At 53.3% G+C, this 9,732-nt stretch overlaps 1 protein-coding gene across 1 annotated transcript in view; it reads right to left on the bottom strand.

The window, feature by feature from the left end:
* Positions 1 to 737: 737 nt before the first annotated feature.
* CCDC40 (coiled-coil domain 40 molecular ruler complex subunit) overlaps positions 738 to 9,732 on the bottom strand; it is a 63,761-nt gene continuing 54,766 nt past the window's right edge. The window contains exons 18-20 of the mRNA XM_037993233.2: positions 5,727 to 5,915; positions 3,566 to 3,724; positions 738 to 1,182 (exon numbers count right to left, since the gene is read on the bottom strand). Of these exons, the coding sequence (XP_037849161.2) occupies positions 934 to 1,182; positions 3,566 to 3,724; positions 5,727 to 5,915 (597 nt within the window). The 3' untranslated portion in view covers positions 738 to 933. The remainder of the gene's footprint in view (positions 1,183 to 3,565; positions 3,725 to 5,726; positions 5,916 to 9,732) is intronic.

Raw genomic sequence — 9,732 nt, 5'->3', positions numbered from 1 at the left:
GATTGCGCCACTGCACTCCAGCCTGGGCGACAGAGCGAGACTCCGTCTCAAAAAAAAAAAAAAAAAAAAGTTAGCCTTACTCAGAAAGGCTTATTAGATATTCAGAAAAAAAGATTTTATTCTTCTACTGATATGTTTGAAAGAGAAATTATTTTGTAGAGCATTTTCCCTTTAAACTGCAAAGAAGCCCCAAGGTCATTGGTACTTGGAAGTCCAGAGAGAAAGAGCGCTGGTTAATGATGGAGAAGAGATAGGTGGGCAGACTGGGGCATAGTCCCTTGGTGTGGATGCCCCAGCGTGCTCTTATTTCAGTGCTTACCCTGTTATGTGTGTCTGGGGCCACTGACTTTCTCCTGCAAGTTGTGGATCTGAATTTAACTCAAATGGGGACGTGGGGGCAGGAAAAGGGACCTGAGCTTTCTAAGGGGTGGGGTGGGAAAAACGGGAAAAGAAGGTGGTTTATGGGTTTTCAGATGCACCTAGTGGAGGGAAGTGCTGGGGAGAAGCAGTCTCCCAGGCCAGGCTGGCTGGAGCCACCTTAACTTCCCCACCGCTGCTCAGCCCAGCAGCTTGCAGACCTGTGCCAGTGCTGTGTTGTGAGAGGCACGTGCAGATTTGGGATTGCTGCAAAGCAAAGTGTTACCTGGACGAGTAAGCCCAGTGTGGGAGTGTGGGTTTGCAGTCACAGGCTCTGTCTTTGCAATGGGAGGCTTACTGGGATGCCATAGGAAACGCTAGAATTTTACTTGGTTTATTAAACTGCTGAGTGGCTAAAAAGATTCCTACGGGTGGGGCTGGCTTATTTCTCTTAAACAATGCCCTTCTGAGGGTACCTGTGGTTTTTAGGAACACAAAAGATTCCAAGTCCCTCATAATAAACACAATTCCGGATCTCTTCCTGGAGGCCTTGCAAGGTGGGGTCCAGGCTGCTCCCTAGGAGGGCCCCGGTGACTCCAGCTTGTTGGTGATCATCTGGCTGATCTTGTGCAGAGCCTCCTGGAACTGGGGGTACTCGTCCTGCACGCGGTCCAGGATGGTGGCGATGAGACCCAGCCGCTTGTCCAGGCGCTGGCGCTCCAGCACTAGGGACTGCTTGGAGCGGAACAGGAACACGTAGCGCCCCTCCTTCACGGCCTGCAGGTGCTTAAGGCGCGTCTGCAGGGCCACGATCTCTGAAAGGTTCTGGGTAGCAAAAGAGAGTCCATATAGGGCTATACAAACCGGAAGACAGACACCTGCTGGCCCCCCACAAACTCAGACTCCAGGAAATGCCGAAGAGGAGGTGAGACCTACGCCTGAAAAGGGATGGCATGAAGGCGTTGCACCCCTGGATCTCAGGGAAGAGACTGAGAGGCACTGGGTCTGTGCCTTTATGGGTCATCCATCATCGCCATATAGGAGGCATTATTTTTTTTTTTTCATTTTTTATTTTTTTGAGACAGAGTCTTGCTCTGTTGCCCAGGCTGGAGTGCAGTGGTGCAATCTCGGCTCACTGCAAGCTCCGCCTCCCAGGTTCACGCCATTCTCCTGCCTCAGCCGCCCGAGTAGCTGGGACTACAGGCGCCCACCACCAGCTAATATTTTCTATTTTTTAGTAGAGATGGGGTTTCACTATGTTAGCCAGGATGGTCTCGATCCTGACTTCATGATCTGCCTTCCTCAGCCTCCCAAAGTGCTGGGATTACAGGTGTGAGCCACTGAGACCAGCCGGCATCCTTTTTTTTTTTTTTTTTTTTTTTTTTTTTGAGGCAGTCTCGCTCTGCCACCTAGGCTGGAGTGCAATGGCACAATGTCGGCACACTGAAACCTCTGGCTCCTGGCTTCAAGCGATTCACCTGCCTCAGCCTCCCAACTAGCTGGAATTACAGGCACCTGCCACCACGCCTGGGTAGCTGAGATTACAGGCACCTGCCACCATGCCTGGCTAATTTTTGTATTTTTAGTCGAGATAGGGTTTCACTATGTTGGCCAGGCTGGTCTCAAACTCCTGACCTCAAGTGACCACCTTCTGCGGCCTCCCAAAGTGCTGGGATTACAGGCGTGAGCCACTGTGCCCAGCTTAGGCAACCTTCTTGACATGTGCCATGTGTCAGGTCAAGTGCCAGGCATGCTCCCCTCATCATCTCAGTTGGCCAGGCCAGAACCTTGGAGCCATTCTCCACCCCAGTCTCTGCCCACACCACAGCCAACCCAGCAGGAATCCCACCGGGCGATGTTGGCATCACACATATGCAGAGTCTGATGGCTTCTCGCCAGCCCCACAGGGGCCACCCTGAAGCACTGCAATAGTTGCAGACGCCCCCTGCATCCACACTTCATCCACGTGCAACATCAGAGCCGGGGGAGCCCGCTGAAGCCCAAGTCACCTCTCAGCCCCGACGCCCTCCTCTGTGTGCCCACCTCCCCAAGAGAAAAGTCCAAAGTCATGATGGTGCTTTCCCCAAGGCCGCACACAGTCTGGGCCGGCCCTCTGCCTGGGTCTTACATAGCCTAACCTCCCCAGCCTGCCCCACTGGCCTCTGGTAACCATTGTGCAGTCTCAGGCTCCTGCCTTGGCTGGGCTGTCCCATCTGCCTGGGGTGGTTTTGTGGGCTGTCCCCTCCTTCAGGTCTGGACCCTAGTGTCTGCTCCACGGGGCTTCCCCACATCACCCTAACTCAAACTGTCAGTCCCTCAGTTCACCCCAATGCCCCGACGCTTCTTTCTCTGGTTTATTTTCCTCCAAAGCATTTACCACCATCTAACACACCATTTCCTTTTTTCTTTTTCTTCTTTCTTTTTTTTTTTTTTTTTGAGACAGGATCTCCCTCTGTCACCCAGGTTGGAGTGCAGTGATGCAACCTTGGCTTACTGCAGTCTTGACCTCCCAGACTCAAGCGATCCTCCCACCTCAGCCTCCTGAGTAGCTGGGACCACAGGCGTGTACCATCATGCAAATACACTGTATTTTTTTTTTTTTTTTTTTTTGAGACAGAGTCTCGCTCTGTCGCCCAGGCTGGAGTGCAGTGGCCGGATCTCAGCTCACTGCAAGCTCCGCCTCCCGAGTTCTTGCCATTCTCCTGCCTCAGCCTCCCAAGTAGCTGGGACTATAGGCGCCCGCCACCTCGCCCAGCTAATTTTTTGTATTTTTTAGTAGAGACGGGGTTTCAACGTGTTAGCCAGGATGGTCTCCATCTCCTGACCTCGTGATCCGCCCGCCTTGGCCTCCCAAAGTGCTGGGATTACAGGCTTGAGCCACCGCGCCTGGCCCACTGTATCTTTTAAAATTATTTCGCTCATCATCTGTCCTCCTGCCCCAGGAGGTAACCTCTAGGAGGGCAGGGATGTTTGTCTTTTGTGTTCTATTTTGCAACCCTCGCACACTGAATGTAAGCCCAGCCCGTAACAGATACTCCATCAACATTTGTCAATTGAACAAATCACAAAACCACAAACATGTGAGCAGCCGATGGTGCTATCACTGGCCTGGGATCAAGAGAGGACGGAACTTAGGGGAGGCAGGACCCCTGTGCGAGTGGCACGTTCCATGGCCTTCATCCCCAGTGACCTCCTGGGACATGTTTACCTGTCGTTTGAGAGCCCCAAGCCGGGTGAGGTCGGCCTCAAGTGTGTCGAAGTCTGCCTGTATCACCGACAGCTTTTCCTGCTTCTCTAGGAGGGAGCTGCTCACATTTCTTTGGGTTTCTTCCAGTTCCAGGATGGTTTTGGTGCACTCCTCAGTGGCCTAGGAGAGTCACAGGACCACGCTGGGCCCCTGCAGCCCGGCTACTTGGCAGATAGGGAAGAGTCAGGCTGGGAGGACCTGCCAGGCACCTTCTACACATTCCATCTGAGGAGGTTCACAAAGAGGAATGGGAGCTGCCACCTTCAGGAATGGGTGGGCTGGAGAGGTGAGGCCTGGGAGATGCCAGGCCCAGCCAGCCCACACTGCACACTGCTCCCTTAAGGCGGGTGTGGCCGAGATATGGGGGCCTGAGCGGTTCTGGGGCTCCCCGTGCAGTGGGTCTGTCCCCGGGGAGGGGACCGGCACAGTTCAGCAGCCATGTGCCAAGGGCAGGGCTGAGGCTGTAAGGGCCGAGAGGCGGGCTGGGGAGCCTGGGAAAGAGGAGGGTGGGGGCCTCTGCTGAGGGAGGAGCAAGGCTGGCGCCATCTGTGTGGTGTTCATTCCGCCTTCCGGGAAAGCAGCACAATTAAGAGAAGGAAAGCCCGGCAGCAGCGTTTGGCAGCTGACATGGTCCAGGGGATGATGGAAGAGACACAGTGACTCTCAGGGCTGGCTGGGGACACGGAAGGTCTTTGGGGTGGGGATGGCAGGGGTGAGGACCAGAACCCGTTTGTGTGTCAGTGATGGCGTTGTGTGAGGTGCAGGGCCTGGGACTAGGGGACTTGAGTGTTGCTTGGAGCAGACGGGGGTGAGGGGTGGGCATAGGGGTCCTGGCAAGGGACTGAGGTGGTGCCCAGGGCAGCAAGGAGTGGTCAGGGGCCGGGCTAGGAAGCTGAGGGAGGGATGGACATCAGGAATGGCCAATGTGGTGGACAAGGACTGAGAAGAGGCCGCTCTTCCGCCTCTCTCCAGAAACTTCCAGTTACTTCCAAATGAGCAGCCCAGGCATGTCTGTCATTTTTGGCTAGCCTTTCCCTACAGGGGTGACTTCAGCACTCTCCAGGGAACCCTCCGGGTGACTCTGAGCGGTAGGCACCCATTTCACAGGTCAGTAAACCAAGGCTCTGGGAGGTCAGACCGTATGCCCCAGTCAGGAATGATCCAGCATGGCTCCAAGCCATGCTGTCAGCTGTCCCCAAGGCCACCTACCCACCCACGGCTGTGGTTGCCGTCACATTTAACTCTGCCCCCCACCCCCCAGCAGACGAGGCCCTGCAGGTCTGGCAAGGCCCACAAGCTCTGAGGTCACACAGTGGGTCAGTGGGGCCATGGAGCCAACCTGGGAAGTGTGAGTGCAGGGCCCCTGGCTGGCGACAGCTGAGGTAGTCAGCACCAGACAGCACCAGCTGGGCCCTCCCAGCGTAGGCCCAGTGGACATGGCCTGGTGTACCGGGATGCAGGCTCTTGGGGAGCCCGCCATGCTCCCATTAGCTGGTCCCCGGTGCCCACTCAGGCTCCCCAGCATGAGCCAGCCTCTTCCCCAGAACTCTCTACCTCCCCAATGCCACCTCTGATAGGCAGGGAAGGGCTGAAACACGGCCGTCTCTGGCTGTCAGCATCTCTGTCCCGTGTGGGCATTCTGCAAACTCCCAGAGACAGGCCCATGGCAGCAGCAGGTTAGCAGTGCTGAGCACAGCCCCTCTGACAGCCTCTGGGTCCTCACCCCAGACCCGGCACCCAGCAGCAGGTTAGCAGAACTGGGGACGGCCCTCTGCATCCTCACCCCAGACCCGGCACCCAGCAGCAGGTTAGCAGAACTGGGGACGGCCCTCTGCATCCTCACCCCAGACCCGGCACCCAGCAGCAGGTTAGCAGAACTGGGGACGGCCCTCTGCATCCTCACCCCAGACCCGGCACCCAGCAGCAGGTTAGCAGAACTGGGGACGGCCCTCTGCATCCTCACCCCAGACCCGGCACCCAGCAGCAGGTTAGCAGGGCTGAGCACAGCCCCTCTGACAGCCTCTGCATCCTCACCCCAGACCCAGCAGCACGCCTTCCTGGAGTGTTCCTTGAGTCCCAGAGGGAGAAGCAGGCGCCCGGTTTCCTTTCCGCTGCTCCCTACCTTGCGAACGTCCCTGATTTTCCGGCGCAGCTCAAGCTGCTTGTGGTGGAACTCGGTACGGGTGAGCGCCTTCCTGTCCATCTTGCGCTGCCCCTCGGCCTGGGTGGTGACGGTCTCTCTGCGGGCAACCGCCAGCTCCATGGCATGGATCATCTTCTCCTGCTGCTTCAGCAGCTGCCCAAGCCTGACCTGGGAGACAGGACAGAGGGGCTGGGGCTGGGGCAGGCCCGAGCTGCAGCCTCAGAGAGAGAGCGGCCAGGGCGCTGGCCTCGCTCATCCTCGGGTGACATGCACGGGGATCGGCGGGGAAACAGTGATGCCTGTGCCGCCAGGAGGAACAAGGGACATGGAGACTGCAGCCCTGGCTGGGAACCCGGAATCCACAGGCAGACAATGCAAGGCTGAGAAATGGCCGAGACCTGAGGCGACCAAGGAGGCATGAGAACTAAAAGCAACCAAGCAAAAAAAAAAAAAAAAAAAAAAAAGATTCTATGTGTTGATGGTGTCAGTGGCTACGTAGATGTGTGCATGTGTTAGAACCCACCAAACTGCGTTTTTTTTTATTTTTATTTTTTTATTTTTTTGAGACAGAGTCTTGCTCTGTCGCCAGGCTGGAGAGCAGTGGAGCGGCTTGGCTCACTGCAACCTCTGCCTCCTGGGTTCCCGTGATTCTTCTGCCTCAGCCTCCTGAGTAGCTGGGATTACAGGTGCCTGCCACCACGCCTGGCTAATTTTTGTATTTTTAGTAGAGATGGGGTTTCACCATGTTGGCCAGGATGGTCTCGATCTCTTGACCTGGTGATCTCCCCACCTTGGCCTCCCAAAGCTGGGATTACAGACATAAGCCACTGCACCCAGCCTTTTTTAAAAAAAAATTTTTTTTTTGAGATGGAGTCTTCTGTTGCTCAGGCTGGAGTGCGGTGGTGTGATCTTGTCTCACCACAACTTCCACCTCCCAGGTTCAAGCAGTTCTCCTGCCTCAGCCTCCTAAGTAGCTAGGATGACAGGCACCTGCCACCACGCCCAGCTTTTTTTTTTTTTTTTTTTTTTTTTTTGAGACGGAGTCTCGCTCTGTTGCCCAGGCTGGAGTGCAGTGGCGCAATCTCGGCTCACTGCAAGCTCCGCCTCCCGGGTTCACGCCATTCTCCTGCCTCAGCCTCCCGAGTAGCTGGGACTACAGGCGCCCGACACTGCGCCCGGCTAATTTTTTTCTATTTTTTAGTAGAGACGGGGTTTCACCATGGTCTCGATCTCCTGACCTTGTGATCCGCCCGCCTCGGCCTCCCAAAGTGCTGGGATTACAGGCGTGAGCCACCGCGCCCGGCCTTTTTTTTTTTTTTTTTGTATTTTTCAGTAGAGACAGGGTTTCACCATGGTGGCTAGGCTGGTTTTGAACTGACCTCAAGTGATCCACCCGCCTCGGCCTCCCAAAGTGCTAGGATTACAGGCGTGAGCCACCGCGCCCAGCCCAAACTCTGTGTTTAAAATAAGGACATTTTATCTTATCAAAGTTAAGCCTAAAGTTGATTTAAAAGAAAAACAGGCAAGAATCCCGAAGATCAGCAGGGTGAAGGGAGACCAAGCTCACTCAGGTTTACATGTACCATAAAGTGACTTGGAGCCATGAAGAAACACTAAAAAGTCTGTGGGGCGAAAGACGCCCTAAACAGAGGGCAAAGGCAATGACAGGCCAGAGACACTATTTTCATAGGTATTGAAGACAGGGGTTAATAACCCAATATATGAGGAACTCCTAAAAAATGTTAAGAAATAAGAAAACAGGCCAGGTGCGGTGGCTCAAGCCTGTAATCTCAGCACTTTGGGAGGCCGAGGCAGGTGGAGCATCTGAGATCAGGAGTTCGAGACCAGCCTGGCCAACACGGTGAAACCCCATCTCTACTGAAAATACAAACAATTAGCTGGGTGTGGTGGCTCATGCCTGTAATCCCAGCTACTCGGGAGGCTGAGGCAGGAGAATTGCTTGAACCTGGGAGGCGGAAGTTGCAGTGAGCTGAGATGTGAGCACCACTGCACTCCAGTCTGGACAACAGAGCAAGACTCTGTCTTTAAAAAAAAGGAAGTCGGAGGAATTTCATAAGTATAGAGTTACAGAAATCAAGATAGTAGGGCATTGGTGAAGGGACAGAAACATGAATCAGTAAAACAAAACAGCCCAGAAACGAACTCACACAAATGTGTCAGCTGATTTCAACAAGGCCTGGGAGGTAGTTCAGTGGAGGGAGGGCAGTCTTTTCAGTAAGCAAGCAGGGCTGACTCAAGTGGACATCCAAATGCAAAAAAAAATTAACCCCAATCCACAGCTTGCACCATACACAAAAAATAACTCAAAATATATTATGGACCTAAATGTAAAACCTAAAAGCAGGAAGCTTCTGGAAGAAAATGGAAGAGAAGCTCTTTGGGACCTTTAGCTAGGCAAAGGCTCCTTAGATAAGCTACTGAAACGATTCATGGAAGAACAGACTGAGGGGTGGGTGCCGTGGTGCACACCCATAATCCTGGGAGGCCCAGGCAGGAGGATCCTTTGAGCCCACAAGGTCAAGGCTGCAGTGAGCCATGATTACACCGCTGCACTCCAGCCTAGGTGATAGAGCGAAACCCTGTCTCTAAAAAAAGAGAACAGACTGGGTAATTGGACTTCACCACACAGAAGAATCTCAAATGCATGAGGCTAAGGAAGGAAAATCAGGCTCAGTATGTCTTACCCTGTTTGACCCATTTATGTGACATTCTGGAAAAGCCAAAACGACAGGCATGGAGACAGATTGGTGGCTGTCATGGTGGCTGGGGTGTGCGGTGAGCTGACTACAGAGGGCATGAGGGAATTCGAGGATGAGGAAATACATCACGATGTGGCAATGGCTACATAATTGTACGTCTCTATCAAAACTTGTAGGGCTGGCCGGGCACAGTGGCTCACTCCTGCAATCCCAGCACTTTGGGAGGCCAAGGCAGGTGGATCGCCTGAGCTCAGAAGTTTGAGACCAGCCTGGGCAAAATGGCGAAACCCCATCTCTACTGAAAATACAAAAAATTAGCCAGGCATGGTGGCACACACCTGTAATCCCAGCTACTCAGGCAGCTGAGGCAGGAGAATTGCTTGGACCTGGGAGGTGGAGGTTGCCACGAGCCAAGATCACACCACTTCAGTCTGAGTGACAGAGAATCTGTCTCAAAAACAAAACAAAAACAAAACAAACAGACAAAACAAAATAACCCAGAAAATCCTCATAGGGCTGAATACCGTTAAAGCTGTGAACTTCCACTCAACTGAAAAACCTCAAAAAAAAAAAAAAAAGTAGAAGGTACGGCTATGACAGCCGCCATGTGCTTTTTAGACAAGTAAAATGTCAGGCTGTTACAGTCAGAATTTATACACTCTTTGACTTAGGAATCTCACCTTTGGGAACCTAGTCTAGAAGACAAAGAGAAAAAAAAAGAACCAGTAAGGAAGAATGTGATCATAATGCTCTGCGATGCCTGATTTTATGTTAACCTGACTGGGCTAAGGGATGCCTGGATAGCTGGGAAAACATGATTTCTGTTTTGAGTGGGTCTGTGAGGGTGTCCCTGGAAGTGATGGGCATTTGAACCAGTGGACAGAGTGAAGATCCCCCTCGTCAGGGTGGGTGACATCACCCAGTCTGTTGAGGGCCTCAGTAGAACAAAAAGGCAGAAGAAGGTGGTGGGGCGGGGCAGGGGTGGGGGAACACTGGACTGGGATGACACCATTGCCTCCTTCTCAGGCCTTAGACTTGACTGAATCAGGGGCTCTCCTGGGTCTGCAGATTAGATGCCTGATCCTAGGACTTCTCGGCCCCCATAATCATAAGAGCCAATTCTCATAATAAATCTCTCTCTCTCTCTGTCTCTCTGTCTCTCTCTCTGTGTAGTCTACTGGTTCTGTTTCTTTGGAGAACCCTAACACACATTGTGTCTAGGACAAAACAATAACGCTAACAACAAATTGGAAACAACCTGAATT

This window comes from Chlorocebus sabaeus, chromosome 16 (assembly GCF_047675955.1).
Source record: "Chlorocebus sabaeus isolate Y175 chromosome 16, mChlSab1.0.hap1, whole genome shotgun sequence".
NCBI lineage: Eukaryota > Metazoa > Chordata > Mammalia > Primates > Cercopithecidae > Chlorocebus > Chlorocebus sabaeus.
The sequence above is the reverse complement of the archived record's forward strand: the minus strand, read 5'-3'. Positions and strand labels throughout refer to the sequence as shown.